This window comes from Felis catus, chromosome B4, assembly GCF_018350175.1.
Source record: "Felis catus isolate Fca126 chromosome B4, F.catus_Fca126_mat1.0, whole genome shotgun sequence".
NCBI classification, from domain to species: domain Eukaryota; kingdom Metazoa; phylum Chordata; class Mammalia; order Carnivora; family Felidae; genus Felis; species Felis catus.
Genome location: NC_058374.1, coordinates 104,611,801 through 104,626,774, shown reverse-complemented (window position 1 = coordinate 104,626,774; position 14,974 = coordinate 104,611,801). Strand labels below are relative to the sequence as shown.

At 34.7% G+C, this 14,974-nt stretch overlaps 1 protein-coding gene across 24 annotated transcripts in view; it reads left to right on the top strand.

Annotated features, from left to right (window-relative positions):
- The window catches only part of PPFIA2 (PTPRF interacting protein alpha 2), a 478,195-nt gene that overhangs the window by 152,604 nt on the left and 310,617 nt on the right, over positions 1 to 14,974 (top strand). For 3 of the 24 annotated variants that reach the window (XM_019835291.3, XM_019835289.3, XM_019835288.3), the window contains exon 1: positions 3,933 to 4,347. The exons of 19 other annotated variants lie outside the window; for them this stretch is intronic. In XM_019835291.3, coding sequence (XP_019690850.1) covers positions 4,267 to 4,347 — 81 coding nt within the window. In that variant the 5' untranslated portion in view covers positions 3,933 to 4,266. Of the gene's footprint in view, positions 1 to 3,930; positions 4,348 to 14,974 lie in introns of those variants that run through there. 2 more of the 24 variants (XM_019835287.3, XM_019835290.3) reach the window with 2 other exon arrangements.

Here is a 14,974-nt window from a genome sequence, read left to right as displayed (position 1 = left end):
TTGAGACAGCTAGAATTAAACTTTTCTGGAGTTTGTATTCTTAATTTCTTTCTTTTGAGAAGAGATACATCTTGAGAGATTTTTGGGCGGTGGTCTGTGGGTAGCAATTAAAATGGACATCTTACCAGTACTTGATGTGGTTGGTAGACATGGCCCAGAAACTAATGAGTCCTGGCCTGAACACAGTAAGTTTTGTTTCACATAGTAATATTGTACTATCTTTTACTTTCGAGTTAATACTTAAAATAGTGTTATTATAAATTGAACGCAATCAAACTAAGAATGAAGTTTTTGACAAGCCAAAAAAATCTTGGAAAGCTATTTGGAAAACTTAAGAAAGATGTCAAAATATACTAACCAAAAGTATGAAAATATGTCTCTACATTTTATATATTTTTTGAGATAAGAATGTTCTTACTTTACTTGATTTCATAGAAATGGGGTGTTGACCAGGTTAATGTCTCTTTATTAATTTCATTTGAGAAAAGTTTATATATGAGAAAACACGTCTAACACAGTTACCTCAGGTGCCCTGAAATGCTTTCAGTCATATTTCCCAAAACATTCCCTGTCATCTTGTATGTCTTCATGCATTGTTCCTTCTCTTCCTTCAACCTCCTGCCTTTGCCAAGGTCATTTTGATATATCCCTGTGTTAGATACTTTTCAGATGAACTCAGTCTCCTTTACATTAAGTCAGTCATTAGCACTTACTAAACTTCATGTCAGTTGTCTTGTTAGTTAATAACCTCTTAGTAATCGATGTCTCTCCCACCAAATTTAAAATTCCTTAATAAGGACAGAGACTGTATCTCTTATAATTGTGATGCTAGGGCCAAGAAATAGTACCAGACTTCTATAACCAAAATGGACAAGGCAAGGTTCTGTATCCTTTCAATTTTCAGATGTGGACACCACTTTCCCTGTTGGCTACCAAGCAGAGAAAGAAAGTTATCTTCAAATAAACATTCAGTACAATTATATACCATCATTATCATAAATAGTCTGCTTAGAAAACAAAAGTTTGGGGAGGAATGTATCTTTTGGCAATTTCTGCAACATTTAGAGTAAAGCACTGTATTTAAAATAATTATATATTTATACTGTTTCTCCTTCCAGCTTACTCAACATTAATTCTTTCTTCCCCTCCCCACACAAAAACTGTGAAAAAGAAAAACCTGTACCTTTCTTGGCCAAAAAGCTTCAGAATTCCTTGCTGAAATAGTTTGTTGGTTGAGGCAAATTCAGCAAATATATGAAATTATGCCGGGGATATGTAATATTATACCATGAATATTTGATTTACTGGCCTTCTAAATAATAAGAAGAAATCTAGTGAATCATATGGTCTGTATTACATCAGAACCAATTTACAGGTAAGCATAAAACACACGGGTTTTATTTGCACCATAATAATCTATTTGGCAAAAAAAATAAATAAAAATTCCTTTAAAACCTGGGTTCACAAGAAGCTTCACATTTGTTTTCGAGACATTGTTTCCACTGATAGCTCTTTGAGGAGCAGACTTACTTGGCCCTGCCAGCCATAAGAGGAAGTATCTCTGAGTGGGAAAAACTAAATTTTTTTACATACATAGCTAATTACCAAAGCTAGTATGCCTGTATACTTACTTTATTTAATTTGATAGTCATTTGAAAGAATCCCATGTAGCCTAAAAAATCAGAAGGGAAAAAAGAATATTTAAAAAATATAAGGTAGCTGCTTAAATAATCATGAAAAAGAAAGCACGATTTTCCTATTTAAATTGCAGTGGTAGAGTTATAGTTAAGATGACTAATAGTTTTAGTAACTAGGTAAATCATGCAGGAGGAAAAAAAGCAGTTTTAAAAAATAATCATCTGTGTGCTCAAAGGAAAAAAAGGATGGGAACACATCAAAGGGAAATAGGAGCCGACCTGAAGGACTTGCCCGTAGCCAAATCTGGGACGATTTAAGCATCAAAATAAATTATATTGTATAATAACTCTACGTATAAAATAAATATCTCTGAGTTCATACTGGTAGAAGTAAATAGTTGAAAAAATAATTATAGATGAGGCAAATCTTCTCTACAGAAAAATTCCATTTAATACATATAAACACTACCCTCCCCCAGGATGTAAAGCTTAATTTTACCACTTTCTATCACCTCTTGGAGAATATACTAGACTTAGTGGCCAAGTTCCAAAGAATAGAGTATGGAAAGGAAAACATAGTAACTTTACAGTAGAGAAACCTGGCAAACACCACCTTACCAAGTGATGGTTAATATCACTAGTGATAGGTGGATATCACATACTCCCATGATGTTGTGATGAGGTCACTTCATTAATATATGATGAGGACACTTTACCTCTGTGGTATTCTTCCCTAAAACCCATAGCCCAGTGCTAATCATTAGGGAAACATCAAATAAAGTTAATAAAAACATCAAAGCAGGGTAGCCTGTGGGATACTTGGCCAGTAAATCTTAAGTCTTCCAAAGATTATCAAGATCATGAAAAACAAGGAAAAGCTGAGAAGGTGTCACAGGCCAGAGGAAACTCAGGAGACACGGAAACAAAATGAATGTGAAACCCTGGATGGGAACCAAGAACACAAAAGAGACATTAGTAGAATGACTAGTGAAACCATAGTAAAGTCTGGAGTTTATTTAATAATAATGTACCAATATCAGTTACTCAGTTTTGACAAATGTATTGGAGTAATACAAGATGTTAACAGAGAAATCCGTTGAGGGATGTATGGGAACTCTCTGTACTATCTCTGTAACTCTTCCATAAATGTAAGATTATTCTCAAATTAAACATTTGTTTAAAAATTATCTTCTGGTTTATTTAGCAGTTTACCGAGCAAACAATTACCTACTTGCAGAATTTACCAGAATGTGGGGGTCCTATCTAAAGAATTGAGAATCATGTTTCTGCTTCTTCCTCATTGATATAAATTTGAATCATAGTTGGCAAATAAAAGCTACAAATGAATAAAAATTTAAGTTTTCAGAGCCCATCACCATCATAGTTTGATAGTCTTCAGGTTCAAAGCAGGTGGTTCCTGGTTGTTAATTATATATAACTATGCCATCTTAGATACATTCACAAAGTCACCACTTTGGGCTCATTCTCATCTCTGTTCTCCTGAAGTCTCCACCTTTGAACCATGTGTAAATGGAGCATTTATTTTTACCTCTAAAAAGTGTAAAGTCATCTGAATATGATCTTTTATACAGACTGAATAATCTGTGTTAAAAGACATAAAAAATGAACACACTTTGCAGCACAGCCTGTACAGTTTACAGTTTACAGTTAATGTTTTTGGATATCGACTTAAAAATCTTCATGTATCTAAAAGATAATTTTTTTCTATATATGAGAGTTAAAGTTTTGATTTTTTAAAAACAAGTGTATTGTCCTTTTTTAGTTAACTTTGAAACTTAATGATTTTTGAGTTAAAATGGGAGAAGTAGAGTAATGATTATGCTCATATTGTGATGTGCGTTAAGAGTTCAGAAAAGTAGAAATATTTAGTGCATTTTATTTGATAATACTCCTAGTATTATATAGCTTTTCTGAATTGTATGTCTTGAGCCTTAATGTTCTAGCCAACTATAATATGCTTTGATCTCTAAACTTAAAAATATTCTTCCCTTTCAAAGAAAAGGATTTGTACAAAAGTCTAAAATCTCATTGAAAAGGCTGGGAGTAACAAAGAGATCTGGAAACATACAGAAATAAGAGTGATGGAACAATAATTTGTTGCTAAATATGGCTTTAAACAGCATACGAAACATGCTTCAGGTTAGTCAGAAGAGGTCCTCTGTATTACACTGTGCGCGCTTCCCTGAAATGAAACTGTATGTTATTGGTTAACCAGGATATTTAGCATAATCACTCTGCTAGACTGTGGTGGAGGGAGGTGATTATCACTGAGAACAGATGGGCAGGTCCACAGCACTGCCAGATTCTGCACAAGCTCCATTTATTGTTGGTTCTTGCTTTTTCCCTTCTGTGTTTTAATTTTTTAAAAAAACATTGTACGTTCTAAAGAACTAGCTGCACAAAAGGTCGGTGGCTGATAACCTTTCAGCTTAGATTTCAAACGTAGGAGAAAGATTCAAAATGCTATCACTGTGTATCTATGAAGGATGGGGCAGATTTCATTTTACCCTCTAGCCTCCCTCAATGCATGCACGGATTTATCTGTACGCTAAGCTCTCTGCTCTGCATCTGTAGCTCCTTGTGGATTATATTGTCTCTGTGATCAGAAATGATTTTCTCGGATATGAACACCGTTTCTGGCTCCCCTAAAGTGCATCCTCCTAATGGGACCCGGTTTTACACTTTTCAAGTAAGTGTGTTTTAAATGGCTTCACTACTTAGGAAGTTAATGTATAGTCAAACTTTTAATAAAAGGAAATATAATCAAAGGAAAACTGCAAAGTGTGCAAGTGTTAAAGAGGATGTAAGAAATGGATAATGTGCATGTCAGTTTAATCTGTTTTTTAAATATGGAAATAGGATGGCATTAGAATTCTCTGTGAATTCAAGCAAAATAATAACGAACACTTAATTTTCTCAGGGATTTTAAAACTTGCTACTGTGTCATCCTTGAGGGTTTATGAGATGAGTCTCCTGATACTGTTATTTATGGCTATAATATGGTGAATATTAGAGTTACTTCTCTTCTATATCACAGAGAGAATAGAAGTAAGAGACATATTATGGAACTTTGAAAACTATGTCCTCTGGGCTTAGAAAAATGTTTTCTATTTCATACACATAGCTCAACAGAATTTGTTAGTTAATTTTGTTACATGTGCAATATACAGGCAATCAATAATATAGGAAGCTTACATACCATGTTTCGTATGCGTTACAATTTGAGATCAAGTAGAAACTCATTAAGATGGAAGCTTTTCTGTGTTATCAAGAAGTCAGAATGATTTATAATATAAATATAAGTGTGAGTAACAAAGCTGTTACCTACTAAATGTATTTCAGTTGCCTGTGAATAAATCAGTCATCAGTCTGGAAAATGGATAAGCCTAAACTAAATCAGATTCTTCCTCATTTTTGTCCTCAAACTGCATCTTTTAGTACTAAGGTTTACTTTGTAATTCAGTCATTTCATCATTACATGAAAAGAGAAAATGAACCTCTTCCCTCCATATATCTTACTTTATGGGAATATAAACAGCCTGGCATTTAATTATTTTAGCTCTACAGTTACAGTGTTCTGAAAAAAATATATATAAAGACCTAGAGATTAATATGGGAGAGAGTCAGAATTCTTTTAAAAGAGGGCTCTGAATAAATGCACATCTGATTTGTTAATGTCTTTTGCCTTTGCAAACTATGAGCAGTAAATATAATTAGTCCATCTCTCTCCCCGTTTTTATACTTCTATTTTTAATCCTGTTGCCTCTCCTGCTTTACACTGATGTCTACTGATAGTGCAAGTCTGTGCTGGTGCAGGATATATTCACTTCCCGGTGGCGATCTGCGTATTGTGGCAGTGACTCAAAATGCAAGTGCCCTGGGGCTGTTCTGCAGAATTATTACTTTTTTTTTTTTTTCTTCTCCGTACACTGAGATATAAACACTCTTTACAATATCCTGTAGCTGGCTCTTTGGGGCAGCTTTTGACATTAGGTATTCTACTTCAGTCTCTTAAAGTTTAAGGGTCAGTAAATTCCATATGCTCAGTCATGACACAAGCTTTTTACAATTCCTTCGGTAAAGATCTTGCTGACACCTTTCTTGGCAGATGATTTTCTTTGAAAACACACTGGAATGATTTTTAAACACTCATTTTGTTGTTGTTGATGTTATAACGATTCATGTACAAACTCTAGGAATTTGGACAAAATAGAAATGTTGACAAATAATGAACTCTATTTCACATTTTTAATTCATAAAGTGACATTTGATCCTGACATTTATGGTAACAGGCAATGTGAGCTTAACTTTTTGTTGCTATTCGTTTTTGTTTTTGGCAGAAGAGAAGGAAGAAAAAAAGATCATTTTTTAAAGCATAAAGGTAAAGATTGATAAAAGCTGACTCTTTTTATTTTCAAAGGGCAGAATTAAACATGATTAGTTTTCTTCGTTATGTGTATCAGCCTATTTTAAGGCAATGTATTTTCTTTGGTTGACATATTGTTATAAGAGATGAGATGCTGGAGAAGTAACAGACCATTTCTGGGGAAAAACATGAAAATGATTAGTTAAATTTTCAAAAGTGGTTCTCATTATGGAATGGCATGCATAAGTGTGTTTCAGAAACGATTCTGCATCAAGGAGTTGAGATTTTAATGCTTACTTTCTTAAAATTATTTTAGCATAAGAGTTAGCATATGCAAAACATTTAAGATAGCTTAGCATGAATAATATTCAGTTTCAGTTCCATCTTCTCATTAAATGTTCAAACTGTTCTGTCATATTTGCTGAAACTGTACATTACCAAATTTTAAGAGTAAGATTTAAAATGTATTTGACCTGAACAGTTCAAAGGTAAAAAGCCAACAAATAAGCTAAAGGATATTAAGACTTTCTTTTTCATTGTATTTTAATTTAGTCAACTATATTCATACTTCTACATACACATGCAAATACTGTTTTTGTATAGACTATCTAACACTTAATTTAAATTAATTTCCTTATGTGTGAGATCTCAGTTCTATATTACTGTGAATATACGCGTATCTGTTTTTTTGTTTTTTGTTTTTAATTCAGAGGTGCTTTGATCCTGGATGATGCCAGAACTCAATTTGCACTATATATTTAGTGAATTGTTTATCCCCCAAAATCAAGTTCTGGAGTGTGGTTGCTTAGAATGCCTTTTGGTTGACAAAAATTAAGATTAAATGCTACCATAAGAAAAAATTGATTATAATGTTTGTGTGTATTAGAACTGCCAATTTATGGAGCTCAAATGTGTATAAGTGGGAAATCTTATTTAAAACAAATTTGAATGGATATATATATATATATGTGTGTGTGTATGTGTATATATTGTGCATATATATGTGTGTGTGTGTATATACACACACACACACACACACACACTATACATAAGAATGCAGTAAATTCTCCCTAATTTTATGTCCATAACAATTATGTCCCAACGTGATTTCACATTTAGCTGTAGTGTTGCAAATAAAACAGTCTATATGCTTTATTAAATCTCTAGATCGGCTAATCATGACTTAAAGTGTGAATCCTCCCAGAGGTATTGGGGTCCAGCTTACTACCCCTCATTTTCTAGAGATAAACTGTCTTCACCTAGTGGTTTTCAGACTGTAACCACGCAGCCCTGAGACTTCATGAAAGTTTGTTAGTAGATGCCATAAACAGTAGGGAAGAAGAATACACTCTGAGGCTCTTAATGTTTCCCTATTCTGTATTTACCAGTTTTATTCATTGGAGCTCTATGCAAGTTTTATGAACAGCAATAATAACAAACAGCATGGTGTTATCAAAAACAGAACAAAATAAAGGTTATGTACTACTTCCTCACATTAAAGGAATTTATTTCTGATGAGAGCAACTTTGTCTATTTAATCTGCAAGGAAGTTATTTCTGTTTAGAATACCTTTTTTTACCGTTTAATCCTAGCATTAATAACATCAACTGCCAGGACTGTGTATAAGAGTGACTGACTCTGTTGCCCCCTGGGACCCACAGAAAACAAAATATGGCCACATAGTAATCACCATTTTTATGTTTGAAATAAATACTTCATGTATCCTCCATCCTTAAAGGATAAAGTTCATCTCTCCAGCTTGGCATGAAAAGCTCTTCATGGTCTGGTGCACACGCAACATACTGCTAATTTACTTGGCTTTGCTCTCCCAGAATACTGTCTGTATACTTCTGCTGCCTGCCTCTTCCATGAACCTGCCCACTGGGATTTTTTTTGTTTTGTTTTTTTTTCTTTTTACTTGAAGACTCATGTCAAATGCCACCTCTCCTGTGAAGTTTTTACTCATTCACCTCATTTCTGCAGGCTGTATTAAGTGGCTTCCTTCCCCTTGCTCCTTTGCCTGTGCGTACAATCATTGGAGCATTTATCACGCTTTGTCTTAATCCCCAAGAACATTTTATCAATCTGTGTCCCTAGCACATGGATACTGTCAGTATCTCTGTTTTATAAGCTGGGGGCATATATTAGAAAGGTAAGTGATAAAAATATGAAAACTTAAAACAATCAGCAACAAATTCTTTTTATAATGATATAGGCAGCAGGTGAAGCATTACTGTTAAAATATCTAAAGTGTATATAAAGGTAAATTTAATAGTAAACTTTTGTGTACTGCTGTTCTTCAAAGTTCTTCAAAGTAGGTAATGGTTACATGAGTAATCAAGGAAAAGTGTTAATTTTATTATTTTTAAGATGCATTTTTGGGGCTCCTGGGTGGCGCAGTCGGTTAAGTGTCCGACTTCAGCCAGGTCACGATCTCGTGGTCCGTGAGTTCGAGCCCTGCGTCAGGCTCTGGGCTGATGGCTCAGAGCCTGGAGCCTGTTTCCGATTCTGTGTCTCCCTCTCTCTTTGCCCCTCCCCCGTTCATGCTCTGTCTCTCTCTGTCCCAAAAATAAATAAAAAACGTTGAAAAAAAATTTAAAAAAAAAAGATGCATTTTTATGGCAGCTAGACAAAATCTCCGTGAGATTTTCTTCTATCTCTTTACCATTCCTTATTACTCAGGTTTTTTTTATATTTCATCAAGAGAGATTTAAAATTTCATTAGTATATAGATTTCCCATTCAGCAGATAGGATTAGCACCCAAAATAGAATACTAAAAAGTAAGCTACTAATTTCAATTGCATGAAGAATTTTACTCAAAAGATTTACTGGTTTTTAGTGTGGCACACCATATCTTTGTTATTGAATGAGGTTGAGATAATTCTGGCTTTTTAGCAAAGAGCCAGATTTTTTTTTTTTTAACATCTATTCTTTTGGTACTACCTAGGAGTCCACTGTTATTTTTCTGTTATTTGGAGCACATTGTAACTTCTTATTGTTGATGATTTTGAAATGCATTGAAAGTATCTAGTAGAACACTTGGCACATGCTATGTGTTAAAAAAAAAAACAACAAAAAACTGGGGCAGCTGGGTGGCTCAATCAGTTAACCCTCCGACTTCAGCTCAGGTCTTGATCTCATGATTTGTGAGTTTGAGCCCCGCATCGGGCTCTGTGCTGACATCTGAGTGCCTGGAGCCTGTTTCGGATTCTGTCTCCCTTTCTTTCTGCCCCTCCTCAACTCACGCTCTGTTTCTCCAAAATAAATAAACATTAAAAATTTTTAAAAATAAATAAATAAATTAATTAATTAAAAAGAAATAAATAAATTAGCCCTATAGAGATAAGAAAGGCCCCATGGCTCCAGGGTTACATAGCAATACAGGCAGAGATCCCCAGCTAAATGAGAGAATTGCGTTTTTTCTCTATCATCCAGTTGTATGCAGTCATGATTACGAGTGGCAGAGATACATAAGAGGTGGAACAGATGGACTAGCATATTCAGAGGCACTTACTGGTGTGTGGGAAAGGCAGAGTTAGTATAACAGGAACATAAACTGGAGATAAGAAATGGTTAAAAGTGAAGTGTGCAAACTCAAAAATTAAACATAAATTTGAATGTCATCCTCAGGGATCTTGGACTTGAGATTTAAGGATTTTCAGTGAGGATTGACAAGCTTGGAGTTGCTGTTTAGTTAGAATTTTGAACTGTGCCTTGGCTTGATGATAGGACTAGAGCAGAGAGAACAATTCAGTAGCTTTCAGAAAAATTCAGATGAATCTTTATGATTTCTCTGCGCTACAGATGAAAACAAACACTAAACCGATACTCAGAAAAACTGATGCACACAAAAGGATTTCAAATAGTTGTTAACAGTGTAGAGTAAATAATGTAGTTTCTGTCTGAAATCAAAGTTATAGGAACCCAAAAGTCCATGCTCTTTCCCTTATAGTCTGCTGCCTGTAGTGTTGATATTTAAATATATTAGCAAAAGTATTCCAAGCTACATAATTTCCAACCTCAGTGATCTATTTATTTATAAACATATAGAAATCTGCTCTACCACTAAAAACATTGTACTACAGTCTCATTGTGTGTGTGTGTGTGTGTGTGTGTGTGTGTGTTTAAGGTTTTCATTTAGTTACCCCTCCTCATTTTATCTTTACTGACACGACATTCTCCTATTAGAAAGGCATTTTTATAGTAACCAAACTATATCCTATACTATATCCTATTACTATATCAGTAAACTTATATCCTGAAATTGTACTGAATGACAAAAAGAGAAATCAAATCGGGAGGGAAAGCTCTCCTGAATACATGCCTGCATTAATTAAATAATACTCTGGACATCAGTGAGACCAACCAAGGGAATCAATGAGTAGCCCTTGGAGCTTCATGTAGGAAATCATAATTCTTTAACCTGCAGAGGTTTCTGCTTATTGAAAATCTGGTGGACTATATGTTCTGTGAGCACCGCGTCCTTCTTTTCACTGTTAAATCACTAACACCAAGCAGAGTGCTTGGCACACAGCCATGATTAGCAAATAATGTTGAATTGATTAGCAAGTTGAAAGGAAGAATGTCTTGTCCTGTATCATGTAGGCATTACTGATAGCCTGATATAGAATGACCTTCCCCTAGGAACACATAAATGGTTCTAAGATTCCCAGGCTGATGTCCACAAATATATTTCACTTATACCTAGCTAAAATAGCTTCATTTTTCAGGTAGTGTCTGGAGGGGAGGGTAATTGGAAGTAGGGAAATGATTGAAATGCTCCTGAGATAATCATTTCATGCACCAAGCGCAGTGCCAGGTGGTTAGTAAGGGTTCCATAACCAGCAGCAACAGTATCAGAAGCAGCAGAGATGGGGTCTGTGGACCACACTGGAGGTGGCAAGGATGAGCCAAAAGAAATTAAGCATGAGGGAAAAGCTATTAAGAGATACATTCTAAAGAGTTTAACTTACTGAATATAGGACACAAAAGAGGACAAGGCACGATTACCCCCAAAGTTTCTAATGAGGGAAAGAAGGATATGGAGGAGGAACAGCTTTGAAAAACAATATATTTAGTTCAGTTTTGGACAGATTGAGTAGACCAGTTGGAAACACAATTGTGCCTCTCAGGAGAGAGGTCTGAGTAGTAGATGTAAATGTGGGAGGCATCTGCTTGCAGAGTAGAGAACACTATGGAAATGGATGAAATGACTTTGGCAATGAATGAGGTGAAGGGGGCAGATGGATGGGACATGAAATCCTTGGACATATTGACCTACTCAGAAGTATCATTATGAGTATATGTACTTGGTTTGTTTCATAAACGTATTTGGAAGCCTTTTCTTTATCAGTCCTCCTTGAATATCACCCCTGAACCTAATTTAAAAAAAAAGAAAGTAAGAAAAAGAAAGAAATGAAAGCAAATTAGCCCTATAGAGATAAGAAAGACCCCGTGGCTCCAGGGTTGCATAGCAATTCAGGCAGAGGTCTCCAGCTAAATGAGAGACTCTTGAGGTTTTTCTCTGTCAAGTTAGATGTTCCTGCCTCTTTATGTGTGTGTTTGCTTTATTTTGTGAATGCGTTTTGGAAGCTAAAATTCTCTTTCAACCCCCTCCTTGAATGTCATTCCTGAACCTTAATTCTTACACTTGCGTAAAGTAATTGACGTATATCTGTTATACCGCTTATGATACTGTTTGTAGTTTTTCACTTAGCTCTCTCTAAGACTAGTCTGTGAACTCCTGGAAGCATGAAATGTATTTTACTTAGCTACTTACAGTTTTTCATTGACACTTAGCCTAATGTCTGTTAAACAGAGGTTGTCTGTATTTTTTGAATGAATGAATGAATTCATGTTTAAGTTGGAGACTGCCTAAAATTAATTCTTCTCTATTACTTCATGAAATCATTAAACACACCTTGTTGAGTATCTCCATTATGCCATACTTTTACAATGGTGAGCAAAACACCTGGTTTCTGCACTTAAAAATCTTAGAGTTTCCTCAAGGAAAGTTATCCAAAAAGTCACGGTAGAACATTATTTGGTTCTCTGGAGTAGACAACCAAAATGCTTTGACTTTAAAGGTACATATAAAGATAGTTTTATCATAACTTGGAAATTTAAATTAAATAATTCTGTCTTCAAATCCACTTTTAATTCTAGTTCATGGTTAACTTTTCTACTGTTACCATATTGGTAACAATAAAATTCCATAATAGTTAAGATTGTGTCCTTTGGAATTAAACACAGGATTGAAAACCAAGTTCTGCCATTTATGGGAGTGTGGCTATGAGCAAGAAGAATCATTTCTGTATTTTTGCTTCCCTTAACTATTTATTGTAAAAGAGTAAGTCATGAGGTCATCATTAATGCTAAGTAAATTATTTATGAAATCGTGTAAAGTATTTCCTTCTAATAAACATGGCCCTCAATCAAGATTAGCTATTGTTGTTTTTAATGATTAATGAACTTTCCAACTAAAAGCATAAATTATTTTACAAGTTATATTTTTCCTTTTGGTTTATTTTAAATTTAGAAAAAATTAATGCTAAGAGAGCAGATTTTACCACTTTACTTCATGTACAGGAGCTTATTAAAATATATTTAATTAACTTTTCAAGATCTTAATTTTATATAAAATAGTTTCGTGCCTATAGAATGTATACTTTTGGAACATTGATACTACATATCCTTTTGAAAATGTACTTGGATTCCTTTTTATAAATGCATTATTTATTATCACTTATTATCATCTAAAGTTTTGCACACATGCAAATGCAAATTTAAAATCACCGGTTTGTGAAATTGGCTAATGTAGTATAAAATTCAAAATATCTAAAAATTCTTAGAGAGTATCTCACTTTGTATGTTGGGTGCTCCATACACTATGTAAAGATCTAAAGTAGTTTATGCTACTGGGAGCCAGCAAAATTAAATCTTATTATTGGCAGCAGAAGCATCTGAGAATTGCAGAGCATCTCACAAATAATGAGGCATTTTAACAATACTAAAAGGTGTGTAATGTGTTTAAAGAATTTCACAAAATGATGTGTTCAATCACAGAGCAGAGTTGGCAAAGTTAAATGGAAAGCTGAACGATGTCATTAAGAAGAAATTATTGTAACCTAGTTCCTGTTGCTTAAATATTCACAATTTCAATTATGTTGGTGGAAAAAAAAATACAGAAGATTCATAGAAAACAGCATTACACTTAGTTTTTCTCTACCAGGTACATTCAGTGCAAAAGTGACAGCTCTGAACTACAGTGTCATTTTACACTGTTATATAGTATACGGTTTCCTTTTATTTGTTTTTCTTATTTAGCATAGCATTAATCTGTTTTCTAAAATGATCCATCTTTGAAGTTATGATAGGCCTGTAGAAAGCCACGTGTGTATTTTGATTCATGTTAAAAGAGGAAACCTTGTTTGAAATCCTAAAATGTATGTTATTGTAAAATATTATATATTTATTATATTTGAAGAATTATACATTATCATTGTTAAGCTACATTATTTGTTTAATAGCATTTTGTTTAGACATTAAAATAGTTAATGCATAAAGAACCAAATCATTCGGGGTGCCTGGGTGGCTCAGTTGGTTGAGTGTCCAATTTTGGCTCAGGGCGTGATCTCACGGTTTGTGAGTTAGAGCCCCGCGTCGGGCGCTGTGCTGACAGCTCGGAGCCTCGGAGCCTGGAGCCTACTTCGGATTCTGTGTCTCCCTCTCTCTCTGCCCCTCCCCTGCTTGTGCTCTGTCTCTTTCTGTTTCTCAAAAATGAATAAATGTAAAAAAAAATTTAAAAAAAAGAACCAAATCATTCAACACACCTTGTTGAGTATCCCCATTATGCCAGACTTTTACAATGGTGACCAAAACACCTGGTTTCTGCACTTAAAAATCTTAGAGTGTCTTCAAGGAAAGTTATCCAAAAGTCATGGTAGAACAGTATTTGGTTCTCAGAGTAGACAGACAAAAATGACAGAAGTTATAATTAAGGAATAATTTATTTTTGTATAGATTTTAAAATACAGTTAAGGTCTGTTGAAGTGCTCCCTCTAGGAGTCAACATGCACAAATATAAAACAGGTGTAAGTACAGAATTCTTTTTATTAATATTATTATTGAAGTATCAAATATTTGAAAGAAATACTTTGTTTCTCAAGAATATAATTACTTCCCAGGGCATCTGGGTGGCTGAGTTGGTTAAGCGTCCAACTTTGGCTCAGGTCATGATCTCTCAGTTCATGGGTTCGAGCCCCGTGTTGGGCTCTGTGCAGAGCCTGGAGCCTGCTTCTGATTCTGTGTCTCCGTCTCTCTCTGCCCCTCCCCCATGCACTCTCTCTTTCTCTCTCTCTTCCCCCCCCCTCAAAAATTAATAAACATTAAAAAAAATTTTTTTTAAAGAATATAATTACTTCCTGTTGCCAGTGCATATTCTTTTTGGGAATTGACATTGGAATTTAGGATATTATGTTATTGACTACAGTTTATTTTATCCTTCCTCTCTTGTGGATCAGTGTTAAAGATCCTTAGAATTGTTATAGCGATTCTCAAGCTTCGGAATACGTAACTATCCAAAATGCAGGCTACCGAGTGCCACCCCCAGAGATGATTCAGAAAATCTGCTAAGGGCCAAAGAATTTTCATTTTAAATAGAATTCCAAGTGATGTCTGTTCAGAAATGTCACAAATTGGGAAACAGTGGACAGGAGGTGGAGAATTTTTTAGCACTGTGAGAGTTACTTTCTGTTTGAAGTACAGCTGATGAATAGGTGGAACACCCATAAGGCCTTGCTCCAGTTTTCAATACAGTTGACCCTCAAACAATGTAGGAGTTGGGGCACCGACACCCTGAACAATAGAAAATTTCTGTATAGCTTTTAATTCCCCCAAAACTTAACTACTAATAGCTTACGGTTGACCAGAAGCCTTACCGATAAGTTA